General features: G+C 37.3%; 4 protein-coding genes across 5 annotated transcripts; 1 reads left to right on the top strand and 3 right to left on the bottom strand.

Annotated features, from left to right (window-relative positions):
* Window positions 1-1,744: 1,744 nt before the first annotated feature.
* Window positions 1,745-5,031, top strand: LOC147281633 (GRAS family transcription factor). 2 transcript variants are annotated; one of them, XM_086247502.1, is made up of 3 exons: window positions 1,745-1,795; window positions 2,141-4,626; window positions 4,721-5,031. In XM_086247502.1, exon 2 carries the CDS (start codon window positions 2,284-2,286, stop codon window positions 4,540-4,542), a length of 2,259 nt encoding a protein of 752 aa, XP_086103628.1. In that variant the 5' UTR covers window positions 1,745-1,795; window positions 2,141-2,283; the 3' UTR covers window positions 4,543-4,626; window positions 4,721-5,031. The 2 variants fall into 2 exon arrangements, with proteins under 2 accessions (XP_086103628.1, XP_086103629.1); XM_086247503.1 differs by lacking the exon at window positions 1,745-1,795 and having other exon boundaries at window positions 1,916-4,626.
* Window positions 5,032-5,697: 666 nt separating this feature from the next.
* On the bottom strand, window positions 5,698-6,636 carry LOC147281632 (membrane protein insertion efficiency factor). The gene is made up of 4 exons (XM_086248986.1): window positions 6,398-6,636; window positions 6,264-6,323; window positions 6,040-6,180; window positions 5,698-5,963 (listed from the first exon to the last, which is right to left on the bottom strand). The coding sequence occupies exons 1-4, from the start codon at window positions 6,582-6,584 to the stop codon at window positions 5,899-5,901; spliced, it is 453 nt and encodes a 150-aa protein (XP_086105112.1). The 5' UTR covers window positions 6,585-6,636; the 3' UTR covers window positions 5,698-5,898.
* Window positions 6,637-7,339: 703 nt separating this feature from the next.
* Window positions 7,340-10,192, bottom strand: LOC147281631 (NAD(P)-binding Rossmann-fold superfamily protein). Its single transcript, XM_086248703.1, has 7 exons — window positions 9,737-10,192; window positions 9,136-9,407; window positions 8,982-9,018; window positions 8,797-8,894; window positions 8,579-8,640; window positions 7,938-8,061; window positions 7,340-7,771 (listed from the first exon to the last, which is right to left on the bottom strand). The coding sequence occupies exons 1-7, from the start codon at window positions 10,008-10,010 to the stop codon at window positions 7,652-7,654; spliced, it is 987 nt and encodes a 328-aa protein (XP_086104829.1). The 5' UTR covers window positions 10,011-10,192; the 3' UTR covers window positions 7,340-7,651.
* A 1,910-nt stretch (window positions 10,193-12,102) lies between these two features.
* On the bottom strand, window positions 12,103-14,863 carry LOC147281630 (Haloacid dehalogenase-like hydrolase (HAD) superfamily protein). The gene is made up of 9 exons (XM_086246184.1): window positions 14,729-14,863; window positions 13,825-13,896; window positions 13,670-13,735; window positions 13,468-13,565; window positions 13,333-13,370; window positions 13,149-13,236; window positions 12,690-13,052; window positions 12,509-12,574; window positions 12,103-12,386 (listed from the first exon to the last, which is right to left on the bottom strand). The coding sequence occupies exons 2-9, from the start codon at window positions 13,880-13,882 to the stop codon at window positions 12,234-12,236; spliced, it is 930 nt and encodes a 309-aa protein (XP_086102310.1). The 5' UTR covers window positions 13,883-13,896; window positions 14,729-14,863; the 3' UTR covers window positions 12,103-12,233.
* Between the last annotated feature and the right edge of the window lie 471 nt (window positions 14,864-15,334).

Genomic DNA, 15,334 nt, shown 5'->3' with positions numbered 1-15,334 from the left:
GAATAGAGGCATGAGTATAATTTGAGTCTTTTAGCTAAAATTTTCCCAAAACATTAACAAATTGATTTTGATACTGAGTGCACTGCCCAAAGTTTATTTTTAGAGTTAGATGCTCTAGTTCTAAGTTGGTTATGGAGCAGATAGTGCATCCACATACTGGAATTGGTTCACACAATTGGGCCCCACATCGTACTATGTATATAACTAAGCTTTATAAGCTGGAAGCCTCATGAGATTGTACTAAACACATGGTTTAGTAATCGGTGAAGACAAGGAGCATGTGAAGAAATTCATTTTTGTGTTTCTCATGGTGGTTGTGGTAGAGGCATGTGCTTAGCTTGGAGAGGATTCAGTAACTCTTAATACAAGCATCATATCTTTTAGGATCCATAATTAAGAATTAATTTCCCATTCAAATATAGATGGAGAGGAATAGTTCTGCACTAGGGAAAAAAAAGTGTATGTATTTGGTCGATGCACTAGTGAATAATTTATCAAATAATGCATTAATATGGAAATTACAACTTTGATAAAGTAATTAGCAGAATATGCCTAATATGTTCTTGACAAATGAATTGATGTCTTCAACTTTAACTTCTAATTCATTGTTGATTGTTGGTGGCCCATAGCAAAAATTATAGACAGCACACAACCACACAGACATGAATATGATAATGATAGTGCACCCAAAGAATGAGTCAACCTATGATGGACATCCTTGTTGATGTCCGAAGACTTGTCCCTCTCAATTCCAATTGAAATTTCGTCCTTACCTTAGTGGCTCCTTCTATTTATGGAAATATCCCTTCATCCCTTCATCATCCGTCTCCTTTCCCTTCCATTTTTTGCCATACATTTATAATATCAATCCAAAACCTTTATCTAAACAAAAATCTACGAAATTAATAATTTGTTAATATAACTTGTTAGATGTTAACTTGATTTATTGCTTATTTATATTTTAACCGCTTAACTTTGATTGTATTATGGTATCAAAACTCTAGTTTCAAGAGGTTATATTTGACATATCAAACTCTTATTCCCACTTATTTTCCGCAGCTGACTTTACTTATTTTTTATCTTACAAAATGAACATTTTATAAAAAGTAAAACTTTGTTGATATTTAATACTGTTTTCATTCACAACCTTTTTAAACATTTGAATGAGAATATTAGATTTTATAAATTTCAAAAAAACTCACAATTTAAAGAATACATACAAAATTCAAATCCAGCAAAACAAACGCAACTTTACAGCATAATATATTTTTGTAAACTCACGACTCTCATAGAGTGAGAGAATGATTTTGATATTCTTTTTTATCAAGAAAGGAGAGTCGAATTTGAGACATTTTTAAGATCGGGGGAAAATATTACTAACGAATAAGTAGGTGATGGAGACCGAGATTTTCTTGAAAAAATTGTAATGATTCACGTGTTATATTTCGTTTTCAGTTGGACACGTGGCCATCAGGTATAGGTAGCGTAGTCGGAGTCCGAAGGACCATAAGTATCCGAAGACAAGATAAAACCCGTCCACAGGGGGCCCAAAAAGAAAAAGATAAAACCGGTCATGACCAAACAAAAAACAAAAGATAAAAGCGGTCGATACCGTCGATTTAATGATATGGACAGGCAATAGCCGGTGACATTTTAACGGACGTGAAATCAACGGTTACTGTTCGTCCACTAACCCAGAAATAGAATACCTTAAAACAACACATCCACTTCTGAGTTCCCATTTCTCAGCTCTCTCTGTTCTCTCTCAGTGAGCTAAAGCTAGGGCTACTCAAAGGTAAGTTCTTTGTGTTATTTTGTGGTTCAATATAACCAAATTGTATTTGGAGGTTTTGTTTGTTTGCATTCCTGGTTCTTGAAGTTATTTCTGTACATAGTTGACCTTCATATTGAATTAACTAATGCTATTTTATAATTCAAAGAAATTAGCTTTTTTGCTTATATAGTTATATATATATATATATATATATTTTTTTTCAGTGTTTGTCTGTGAGTGTTTTCTGAAATTTATAGTTTATTTTTGTTCAAGACGTGTTAGTTTGTGAATCTTTGAAGGTTCCATGTTTATAGATTTACCTATGGAGGTTTTCATTTTCATTTTTGTAGTTTAATGGCTTTTTAGGGTTGAAGAAGGAAAGTAATTGGAAGGAGATTCTGCTGCTTCTGAATAACAATACTAAATGATTTGGATTTGGGTTCTCTCTCTCTCTCTCTCTCTTAGTTGTGTTTCTTCTTTGTAGAGACTGTTGAGTAATTACAAAGTTGATGACAATGGATCATCGTCTTAGGGCTTTCACTGATTCTTTCAATGGAGTCCAATTGGGCAACCAGCCTTTATCCATTCTTTCACATCAGAACATTGTACCCCGATCCCAATTCGATAGTAATACCTTCTTAGATAATAACTATAGGGAATTTAGTTACCCTCAACCCGGTTTAACCCCGAATAGTGTGTCCTCCTACTCAAGTGTGAGCCCTGAAGAAGATTCACTGGAAGATTGTGACTTTTCGGATGCAGTCTTGAAATACATAAATCAGATGCTTATGGAAGAAGACATGGAGGACAAGACTTGCATGCTTCAAGAGTCTTTGGAACTTCAAGCGGCTGAGAAGTCATTTTATGAGGTCCTTGGAAAGAAATATCCCCCTTCCCCAAAACTAAACCGGGATTATGCCATTCAATATGGTGAGAGCCCAGATGATACTTTCTCTAGAAATTGCAGTAACTATATCACTAGTAGTTGTAACAGTGGTGGTGGCTATTTCGGCGATGATACCTTGATTCACAGTCCAGATGGATATTTGTCTCAATTACAGGGTCTTCCAGCTTATGGCACATCTCAATCATCTTATAACTCTTCAACTGGGTTCTGTACCCTGGATGGGCTGTTGGACTCTCCCAGTAGTAGTCTTCAGGTCCCAGATCTGAGTACCGAGAGCCAATCTGTTTGGCAGTTCAAGAAGGGGGTTGAGGAGGCTAGTAGATTTCTTCCTATTGAGACCAAGTTGGTTGTTGATCTGGAGGAAAATAGGTTGTTGGCTCAAGTGCCAAGGTTTGGGATTGATGAGGCAGTTGTCAAGGTGGAGAAAAAGGATGAAGGGGAGTATTCTCCTGGTGGGTCAAAGGGAAGGAAGAATCTGTTTAGGGAGGATGAAGATATGGAGGAAAGGAGGAGTAGCAAGCAAGCGGCTGTTTCTACGGAATCTACTCTGCGGTCCGAGATGTTTGATATTGTATTGCTTTGTAGTGAAGGGAAGGGTCTGCATCACTTGGAATCTCTTCGTGAGGCCTTGCAGAATGGAATGAGCAAAAGTGTGCCACAAAATGGGCAATCCAAAGCAGCAAATGGAGGAAAAGGTCGCAGTAAGAAACAAAGTGTTAAAAAAGAGGTGGTGGATTTGAGAACTCTCCTAATTACTTGTGCACAAGCAGTTGCAGCTGATGATCATAGGAGCGCAAATGAACTGCTAAAGAAGGTCAGACAGCATTCTTCTCCTTTCGGAGATGGGAACCAGAGACTGGCTCATTGCTTTGCTGATGGCCTTGAGGCACGCTTAGCTGGTACTGGTAGCCAGATTTATAAAGGCCTTGTTAGCAAAAGAACATCTGCTGCTGATGTCTTGAAAGCTTACCATCTATTACTTGCTGCATGCCCATTTAAGAAAATATCTAATTTTGTCTCGAACAAGACGATAAGGAATATGGCAGCAAACGCAACGAGGGTCCATGTCATTGATTTTGGCATCCTTTATGGTTTCCAATGGCCGACCCTTATTCAACGGATCTCGTGGAGGGATGGTGGACCCCCAAAGCTTCGGATTACTGGAATTGAATTTCCCCAACCAGGATTCCGGCCAGCTGAGCGAGTGGAGGAAACAGGACGTCGCTTGGCAGCTTATGCCGAGAAGTTCAAAGTGCCATTTGAGTACAATGCAATTGCAAAGAAATGGGAAACCATTAAACTTGAGGAACTCAAGATTGACAGGGATGAGTTTCTTGTTGTTAACTGTTTATATCGCGGTAAGAACTTGCTTGATGAAAGTGTGACTGTGGACAGTGCAAGAAATAGGGTTCTCGATTTGATAAGGAGAATTAGTCCAGACATTTTCATCCATGGAGTTGTTAATGGAGCGTACAATGCCCCTTTCTTTGTCACCAGGTTCCGGGAGGCTTTATTTCATTTTTCTTCAATGTTTGATATGCTTGAAACAGTCGTACCCCGTGAGGATCGGGAGAGGATGTTGATTGAGAAAGAGATCATTGGCAGGGAGGCTTTGAATGTTATAGCTTGTGAGGGCTGGGAGAGAGTGGAAAGGCCAGAAACATACAAGCAGTGGCAAGTCCGTAACTTGAGGGCTGGGTTTGTGCAACTACCTTTAGACCGAGAGCTTGTGAAGAAGGCAACTGAGAAAGTGAGATCTAGTTACCACAAGGACTTTGTCATTGATGAAGGTGGCCGCTGGCTGTTGCAGGGGTGGAAGGGACGAACCGTCTTTGCCCTTTCTGCTTGGAAACCTGTTTAAGGGACTTGATAGGCACAATTATTAGTGCTTGTAATCTGCTTCTTAGTTCTTCGGCATTCAACAGGGATGCTGCGGGGATTCAAGGTAATTGTGTTTCTTGATTTAAATGTTTGGTAATGTTTTACTCTCTCTCTCTCTCTCTCTCTTGTGATATTCACTTTTGTTGATAATCTGGCAGGTAAATGGGGCAGCTGATTCAATTGTTGATGGCTGATTATAAAGGGTGCATGCCAAGTGATGGTCATTGCAGTGGTGCTTTGTCACCATGTAGAAGTCTTGCAGGATTATCATGTAACACTTCTTCTCACTAAGATGTGATGTACTTGAGTTTTACTATAGTCTGATAGCCCCCAACAGGCATTCAGCAAGGTAAAGTTTTGTCACATTTGCACCATCTTGTTCAAATTCATCAAGCAGGAGAGAAAAACTGTGCAGTTCTGTTTTGTACGATTTGTGTTTTTATGAAAGAAGCTCTTTGGAGTTTTGTCACTTGTCACTACTCTCTCTCTCTCTCTCTCTCTCTCTCTCTCTCTCTCTCTCTCTCTCTCTAGCTTCACTAACATAATTCTTGAATGATGTAATAACATTAGTTGGCATTTCTTCTCTTATTTATTAGATTAAGTGGTTTCGAAAACAATCTTATTCGTACCCACTTACAGATTTTAAACTTTAAGTTTCTTGCTTTTAAGTCATGCTCCGTCCAAGGTGATCCAGAGGCATCTGGAATTAAACAATTTGGGGTGTGAGGTGGACTCTACCATGATAGAAATGAAATGATTCGGCAGGCAAGGCGCAGAAGAAGCCAGTCTTTGGGATCAAGGACAAGGTGCTTCTTCATTGGACCACTACAATGAGTCCACTAACCGATCCCCCATTTGATTAATCCTTTAGACTTTGTACTACATTAGAAAAATTGTCTAAGCAATTATATATTATGGATGAGACAGTAGTGACTATAATCAATCAATTAATTGTGTTGTGGGACAGACTATGAAATAATGCAATCTAGGCTCATCTTTTCACATCTCTTGGTATGCATCATTTTAATAATCAAACACTCTTCCTCTGTACAAAATTGTACCCTCTCAGTGCACAGTCATTATGTACCAACTTAAAAAAAAAAAAAAAAAATCAACTATTTGTGTCATACAGTACTGATACAAAGAACATAATATTTTGCATTAACGACCCAAATCATGCCTACAAACAAGTTGAAAAAAAAAAAAATGATGTTGGCACTAAAAAAGTAATTCAACAACCTTGTATACAAGAAATGTTGGTACTAAGAAAAGATGATTATTATATTTTCATACAATAGATTGTATGTATACAAACATTTTAAGAGATGGGATTGTGTTATTCTTCTTCTTCACGAAAACTTGTCTCGTCGAACCATCGAGGAGGGTCATATCCAGACCCACCTAAAAAATGAATTCACATAAATTCAAAGACCCAAAAAGAAAACAATCCCAAGAAAGCTATGAAAATGAATTTTACCAAGGGGATTGCAACGACAGAGACGCCAAGCGGTCAAGATGGTACCCTTTGCAACCCCATATTTCTTGTAAGCTTGCATGGAGTACTCACTGCAACTTGGAACATAACGGCAACTCTTGGGCAACACAGGTGAGATTTCCCCTGTTTTTCCAATTTGCTTCATTTAGTATTAACCCCATTAAACTCACCCACCATTACTCTTAATTCAGTGAAAAGATGCTTACTTTTGTAGAACTTGAGCAGAGACAATGCAGCTTTCACTCCCAAATTGTCCACTTCCTTATCTGATTACGAGAAAACTACATGGTCAGCAATTTCATTGTGTACAGAAATTGAGTCAGAGAGAGAGGGAGAGTACCTTGTGGATTGCTTGGGTCGGAGTGCGAGTCTCCGTTCAGTTCATTGATTATTGGGCGACGGCGAGCTCTCGAAGCATGGTAATGGTTTTGATTGGGGAAAATTTTGCGGGAATTGAAGCTAGGGTTTTGAGATTGAATAACTATATCCAGAGGTTTATGGTAGTTAACGAACATAACAACCGCCATCTTCAGCTGCGCTTGAGTCGAGCGAGCTTATGATATTTTCTTTTTGGGTCGTGGAAACGACGTCGTTTTGCTTTTTAATTCAATAGATAATGTAAATACTTCAACGATATTTGAACAAATTTTATATCTGCAAGTCAAACATCAAATTGCATTTCCACGGTTTTCCTCACTTATAATTATTTTTTTATATAAAAATCCATGGCTACAATCAGAAAAATATCCATCATTTGAGGAATATAATTGGAATGGTAACCATATATCAGCATGAAACAATTATTGGTATAACTAATATACTGTCACATAATATAATCAATCCAACATATAAGAATATTGTTAAATGATATATTTATATTTATAAGATATAGTATTAATAACATTCATTCATATTATGAAACATAAGTTAATTATACCACATTCATATTATGACACATAAGTTAATTTTACCACGTAACAATATATTATATATCAATTAGATAGAATAATTTATCATCATCATGTCATGTTGCGATCACAAATAATAATTTTTCATTCTATAGAATGTACAGGTTTATTTTTTAAAAGCAAATAAAGATGTTCTCTCTTTTTTCCAAAATGTACATTCACTGGCACGCATCTTTAATTTTGATTGCCATGCTTTCTAAACCACAGCAGCAGGCTTTTGCACACATATATGAGCAGTGGAATATCAAATTTCCCGGTCATACACTCATACAACATAAAAATCAGCCTAACATTCTAAATATGTAGAGGCAGAGTAAAAGGCAAAACAGGCTCTGGCCCACTTGCATTATTAGAAGTGCAGGCAACCCAAAATTCAGATGTCAGACACCCATATAAACCCAGGGATGAGACCCCTTGAATACAAATCTAAAATTGTTTCACTGCATAGACACCTTAATCAATATACTAGTTGCTTTTAAGTTGTTCTATTCCAGTCAAACCAAAGACGCATAAAGGGAGATCTTCATCTTCTTTGTGGCATTACAATCCAAAACTAAAGGGAGATACTCTAAAATAAAGCTTTAGCACAAAATATTGTCCCAGACCAACAAGGTATCTGTAGAGAATCAAAATCGAGTGGTGATCTGGGAAAACAAAGCCTTAAAATCCTTGGTTGGTGTCCCAGTTCCCTCAGGCTTTGAGGCCAAATCAAATGCCTTAAACTTGGCCTCCTCGAACTGCAGTGCCTGATGAAATAAAGCGGCATATAAAAAGCGAACAAATCAGTAGAATGTACTACCATTGCCAAAAAAAAACATATACTTCACAACAAGAAGACCCATGCAAGCTTTGAGGCAAGCAGAGAAAAGAAACTAGGAAACTGTTTATTTGCATGGCCTCTATACACGATACCTGAATGCAGACTTCTGCGACGTCAGCCCTGGCAATGGTTCTTGTTTCTGTCTTAAGAAGCTCATCATCCTTCCCAACAAGTAGTTCACGGATACCCCCTTCTTTATCTTGCAAGCCTCCAGCCCTAATTCAGGCATAAAGGTCTAGGTTAATTGGATAATCAAAAGAATAACAAGAATAATCAATTATATAATGACTAGTTTCCTGCATTACAAGATACCAAAATTTAGCAATTTGAACTTGTATTGTTTTCTGATAAAGAAGAAAAGAACTTCTATTGATTGACATGCACATACCACACAGTCTGTAATTCTATTTGTCAATCGCTCCAGCAAATAAGTTTTAGTATCAGCAGATATGAGGGGTCACAAAAAGAAAGGACTCTGTGGGTGTTTTAAAAGACCTCTTAACATTTTTTTGGTACCAAAAAACCTCCAACATTTTGTTGAAGAATACATGTATAAAACCCAATGCAAAGTAGCATGGACAATGCTCTGGCTTCCTGCTCCAGTTGTGAGTTTGTTGTCATAAAAACACTTTAATTTTTATGTATCAGTGGTAACGGAACCAGCCTATGATATTAAAAAGTCCATCAAATAAGAATATATTGCTTGAATAAGTATTAATATAACCGGACCAACCTTATGATTGTGTACGGAAGACCAGAGTCAGCCAAATACTGCTCAGCCTTCCTCTTCCAAACCTGCATGGCAAGCAGATTCCATAAGACTTATAAAATTAAATTCAACATATAAGCAGGAAGGAGTAAATCAGTAAAGTGAAATTCCATTTCCACATACAGAAGGCTGAAAAGCTACCAAAAAAGGTGGTCATTCAAGTGTAGAAAGCGATTACTAACCAATATATTCCCATCACCCAACTTGTTTAGGGGATTATTAAGATCTGTTCCACCCATAGACCCAACCAACACAATTTGCTTCACTCCCGCAGCCTTAGCTGTTAACATTTATAATATCATTCAAACAGCACAAGCTAAAACAAACCATATTCCAAATGAATGGAAAGAAGGATGAAAATTCTCACCAGCATCTATTTGGTTTTTCTGTCCAATCCAATCAACCTAAGATGCAAAACCATGCATTAAAACAAGGAGGATAAACAAAAATCATAAAAATAATAATCATTTCACAACCACCTACTTACTGTGACTCTTAAAATCATTAATGGTTTAAATTACCTGTTCAGGGTATGACCCATCTTCAAAATAGAACTCAGGTCTCCCACCTTTGGTTGGATCAAATCCAGGTTTCATCTTTGGCACAGCACTTGTAAGGATTATGAGAGCATCAATACCTTGAATTGCAGGTACAATGCTGTTGGCATCCCTTATATCTCCAACATAAAGATCAGCTGCTCCACCAATGCTCTCTTTGCTCTCTTCTGTTCTAACCAGACCCCTAGCAACATACTGGTCTGACCTCTCCTTTAACTTCTTATAAACTATTTGACCTGCCAAGAACCAATCAACAACATATTTCAATTTCAAACTCTACCTTAAACAGAGGAGCAATAAAAGCCCTCTCTCACGTCCATTGCCATAGATTTTAACTCAAAATAAATAAACACAAATAAACCCATCATTATCCATGAAAAACAAGAAATTGGACCATCTAAAATTGAGAGCAAAACCACATAAACAAGTGAACCCATTTCCTATAAACACCTATTAGTTAAAAGGGTCAACTTAATATTTAACAATTCTTATAAAAACAAAACAAAACATAATATTTAACAATTAGGAAAAAAGAAAAAGAAAAACAGAGAGAGTAAGAGAGTACCAGTTCTACCACCAGCTCCAGTGACAAGGACTGTGCTTGTACCCAATTCCGCCATCGCTGTTATGACCACTCCTCTCCTAAAACCCTTTCTCACAACCCCTTTTTGGAGAACCAAAGACGAAGCAGAAAATGAAGTGGAATAGTGAAAAGATAGAAGGGTCGAAGAAGTTTCTGGATGTGCCACCCAACTACATTTATGACATTGACGGACGCTGGTGTAGTTAGGCTTACAATTATTTGAGATCACCAAGGGGACACGTGTTGCCGTTGCCATCAACACGCTAGTTGTACGGACCAGTTTCCATCCACCCCTCGGTCACAATTGCAACGCCCCAAATCCGCGAACCAGCGCCCTAAGAGAAACAGAGCAAGAGGTAGCCGTTGATGATTTTGGTTCGTTTCTTATCCGTTTTCTCTTCTATCACCTTATACCTTATCTCTTCACCCACTTGATATGACAGGGCCGTATGCATTACCCCATAATGAAGTGTATGTATCAATGTCACCTGGTAATATGAGTTTTGGGATTTGCTTAGCATAATCTCAAACAAAATCTCCCAAAAAAACCATGTCCACAAGTTCACATTTCAACAACTCTCAGTACGATATAATTTCTTGCAGTAATTGTAGCCACACATATAGAAGAAACTGGGGTTATCTTAGAATATCCCACCAAAATTAATAGGCTATTTTTTTAGGGTATTGACACTTTAAAAAAGTTATCCAGCATTTCAATTTTAAAAATATATATAAAAAGTTTATACATGTTGGAATGGGACGAGAGAGATAAATAAAATAAGAAAAATTATAAGGTATAACTGATATACTGTTATGTAGTATAATTAATTCAACGTGTAAAGGTATTATTGGATGATGTATTTATATTAGTAGGGTATAATATTAATAACATTCATTTATATTATAACACATAGACTGATTATACCAAATGTCAATATATCGGTTATACAGAATAATTTCTCATAAAATAGACGTCAACTTCTTTTTATTGTTAGTACCTCGTGTGACAAAAGAGACAGATAATATATACATCAACTTTATTTAATTTTAAATAAAATTAAATAACGTGAGAGCATATTATACCATAATAGAAATTGAAATATCTTAGTAATAAAAATGAACGTAGTAAAGATTCAAGATTGTTGATGCTGAAAAATGGTAAAGCAGTCAACGTCGAGTCAAACCACCCCTGAGTGGATGACACGTCGAAGTGGGGTAGGAACAGGTAGCTGGGTCCGATTGGTGAATAGTGGAGAGAGAGTAATATCCAATGCACCCTGCGCAAGTACACAAAAGTGAGCGGAAAGGGCACCGGTGTGGTACCGGCTGAAGCTCCTCCGACGCTCAAGTCAGTGTTTAGAGAATCTGTGAGCAGAGTGAGTGAATAATATGATAATGATTCAGTTGTCCCTTTGTGACAAGAAAGTACCTATTTTATAATACTTTTGGAAGAGTGTCAACCAATCCGGTGATGACACGTGTCCCTGGTAATGATTCGCACTGTAGGAGCGCCACGTGTCACTAGTCTCGTGGGTCCGAATGAGTTGACACGGGTCGGGGCCTAGGAGGCTGGAGCTTAGGAGGCCGGAGCCTAGAGGGCCGGAGCCTAAGAGGTCAGGGGCTAAGAGCCCAAGAGCTTAGGAGGGGCTTATCCTTTAGGCCCAGGCCCAAACGACATAATGTTAAGCCTTATGTGACTTGTCGTTATGCCCAGATGATTAGTTATACGAACAAAGATCCTTAGTAATTATAAGATGAAACTTTACATACAATATAACTCTCAACGCAAGTAACCAAGGTTAGGTGAAGAAAATACAAAAGGGGAGCCAATAGTTGATCGAAAGTCATGTGAAAGATGGAGATGGATCACCATTTTTTCAGTCAATGATGCCAATACAAGTGTCTGCTAGTGTAGTGTCTAGAGAGTAGAGACAATAGAATATGATCTCAGTGTGCTTAAAACATTAAACCCTTTTTATAATCACCCTGTGATCTAGGAGATATCATTTTCACACTGTGTTTCTTGCGCATCAATTATGCTTCGCACTTCAATTCTCAATTATATATGAGAGTATGTCCCTTTCATTACCTTCATATTATTATATACCTTGTGACTCGCGTGATTAGCATTGAGTTCCATTCTAATAATTGTACTTGCAAATAAATTATGACTCCATTGACAAATAATGTGATTAGAGAATTCAAGAGAGTGTGATATGGGTTAACGTCATCTAATTCATGTCGTGTTATTAAATTGTCAATTTGAATTATTAATTAATTATGTGATTATTACTTGAATGTTCGGTTATGATTGATAAATTAGTAATATAAAGTATTAGATTAAAACATTTAAAGAAGGACGACTAATATTTTATTATGAATTAATATGTGATTACAATGAGACAGGACAAAAGGGATGATAAGATCCCTAAAAAAACATTGATTTCTTTCCACATACAAACAAGTGCTTGTTGTAGGCCTAAGCTGTGACCGATGTCTCCACTGCAACCTTCCCAGAGTAGCCAACTTCAGATTTCCTGTCAACCTCCCAAAGCTCTGGCAGCGCTTCCCTGAGGTTGTGGATGCTTTCAAGTGCATAATCTGCACCTTTAACTCTCTGGGATGTGCCAACCTGTACATTCAATAATCACAAAATACAAGGCATCAGTTGGTGACCAAATTGTCATTACATATAGAATATATGTCGGTCCTCACATTATTTGTGGGGTAATAGATTTTCCAATATTGGCTTACCAGCACAGTGTGAAGACCCACTCGTTTGCCAGCTTGTATGTTGCGGACACTATCTTCAAAGAAGAGCTGACAGAACCAAAAACACCAACCACAGATAAGCATGATTAAACTATACATGGTAGTAGCTAATTATCTAAGAGAACCTGATGTCCAAATCCTAAGAGAGAAATATGTATCTTACAGTTCTCTGAGGGTTGATGTTGGCAATCTTGAGAGCCTTTTCTATGGCAACTTCTGATGGTTTGCACACAATTGGGGTTTTTGGCAATTTGGAGGTAGGGTTTGTTTTGGCAAAGTGGCCAATGATGTCAAAAATTTGAGAGTTGCTTGTAGTTGTGGCAGGAACTTCAGCTGCAGGAGTAGCACTACTAGTAGTAGTAGTAGTGTTTAATCCCACAAACTCAATGTCATCTTCATCATCAGAAACAGTGCTTTTGTGAATAGGATTGAGGGTCTCAAAGCAGAGAATCCCTTCGAAACAGTCTTCCAATCCGAGCCTACTTAGTGCTTTAGCAGCATGGACCTTGTCTGCATTTGTGAATATCTGTTTCACATAGAAAACAGAAAGGATTAGCACAAAGAAGAAAAGTTTAAAACCTTTGGCCTTTCCTTGGCTATCATTTGGTGATGAGGCGCTTACAATTTTCCGGTAAGGCAGGTTCAGCAAAAGATTCCTCAAAACCGGGTCGGGTTTTATGTTCTCATAAGGTAATCTCCCATGGACAAAACTGTTACATAGGAAAGGCAAAGGTTAGCAAATCCTTGAGGACTAGTTAATACAGCAAGATGTAAAAGGCTGATCAAATAGCAGAAGGGCTTCCCACCTGTGATATTCATCATAGTCAAAGTCATAGCCGATTGCCTGCAAAGGAAGTATCAATAAAATTTTAGAAATAATTCATTAACAAGCTTAGCAATAAATAAAAATGCCACAAAGATGGGGAAGTATCAAAACGTACCCTAAGACCAGCCATTGTTGTTCCATAGTTCTTGTACAGCAGGTTACACAAGTCAGGGATTTTGCTCTTCTCAATGCCAAGCTTTTCCACCATATAATCTACAGAAAAAAAAAAAAAAAAAAAAAAAAGAGAAATCAATACCAAAACGAAAAAATAAATGTGAATTCCAAGGCCTAACTAGAAGTCTAGAATACAAACTTACCTTCTATATTGTTGCGGCAAGCTGTAGCAACCCCAGTACTAAGGGGATAAAGAGTATCATCTAGATCTGCAATTTGGAAAAAACAAGTGGTCAAGATGATGTTCTCCAAGGTAATTCAGATTGACATGCAAATTTCTAAAAGTAAAAAGGCTTACCAAACAGAAGACAGTCATATTTTGGCCTCTGAGCCTGCCTGTAGCCTTCAAATTCCATTTTGATCAAGAAACCTTCAGGAGAAGGACAAAAAAAGTGAACAGTAAGTTGCATTATAGCTTAAATCCACTCAAATTTATATGGAATTTCATTTTGATTCTCAAACTAAAATTTTTCATGGCTGGTAAATAATTAGTGGCCCCTATTGACTCAGATTACTACCAAAAGAAGAAAAAGGGTCTACAAGTGGACACAATCTGAGGCCAATTACCAAGGAGCTAGGTAGATAAGGCTTTCTTAGTTTCTGAATGGAGAATCCAAAACTGCTACTATACATTGAATCAAGAAGAGGTGGACAATTGGCTTTATGGGTTTCAACCTTGGATATACACCTAGCAAGCTAATAGCTTAAAAGTTGTATTTACTTTATAAGATCAGCTGTCCACATATGAACTCCCATGACATCCATAGATTAAGCATAAAACCACAACAAAAGTAATTTAAGCAAAGTTCATCTGATTTTATAAGCACTTTCCAGTGTTTCATAGCTTTAGGGAACAAGTACAACTCATTCAGAACACTTTCCAAGTAGAACTAAAAAGAATGATATTTAATTTAGCTTAAAGTTAATGATCAAGATAATATCAATGAAGAAACAAAGTCCACATTTAAGTGGACAACCCTTGACAAAACTTTGTATGATAAAACAACCAAAACTTTGTGGGAAGTGGGTATTATGTGAAATGAACACCTTGCTTATATCAGGTGATGAAAACCCAAATTTTACAATAAAGACAGGAAATGATTTTTTTGGGGTCAACAGAAACTGGAAATGCTAGAGAAATGAAAACCCAAATCTTCAAATTCTATATACGTCCATTAATCAAAATGTTTAATCAAACTTACCCGCAGACTAAAATGCCAATACCAAAATGACCCACAGAGAGAGGAAGAGAAAGAAGGAAAGAGAGAGGGTTTCTTTCTTGCAAGGAGAGAACTCTGAAAAGAGAAAGCAATGCTAAAGGTATTGAAGAATGAGAGAGTGGGAGGAGGAAGGAGAAGAGCAGAGGTGGGTTTAAATAGGCGAGCCGTTTGTTTAATTCCCACGAGTTTCTCAATTTTTAAATTCAATTATTATTCATCTTATTTTTTAATTATTATTCATCTTAATCACGTTCAGTTAACTTTAAAAATCTATAAGAGATTAAGAAATTACAAGAAACGAGAGGCCGAAGGTAACAGGAAAGCACGCTGTTGTTTCCAAGGTTGACAAAGTTGAACAAAATGTTGTATTTTGTGCACTCTCTTATTTTGTCCACAAATTTCCAGTTTTGCCACCACCTCACTGCCCTTTCCTGGTCCAGATTTGCCTTATTAGTTTTTCAATATTCCATAAATACCCTTGCAGTTGAAAGCTAGTGGCATGTTGTTAAAAACAAGTGGATGCCAACTATTATAATGAGGATGATTCTTTTGCTTGTTAATGAAGATGATTCTTTTGCTTGCTTATGC

This window comes from Dryas octopetala, chromosome 6, assembly GCF_963921425.1.
Source record: "Dryas octopetala chromosome 6, drDryOcto1.1, whole genome shotgun sequence".
Taxonomy (NCBI): domain Eukaryota; kingdom Viridiplantae; phylum Streptophyta; class Magnoliopsida; order Rosales; family Rosaceae; genus Dryas; species Dryas octopetala.
This window is presented reverse-complemented; position numbering and strand designations above follow the sequence as displayed.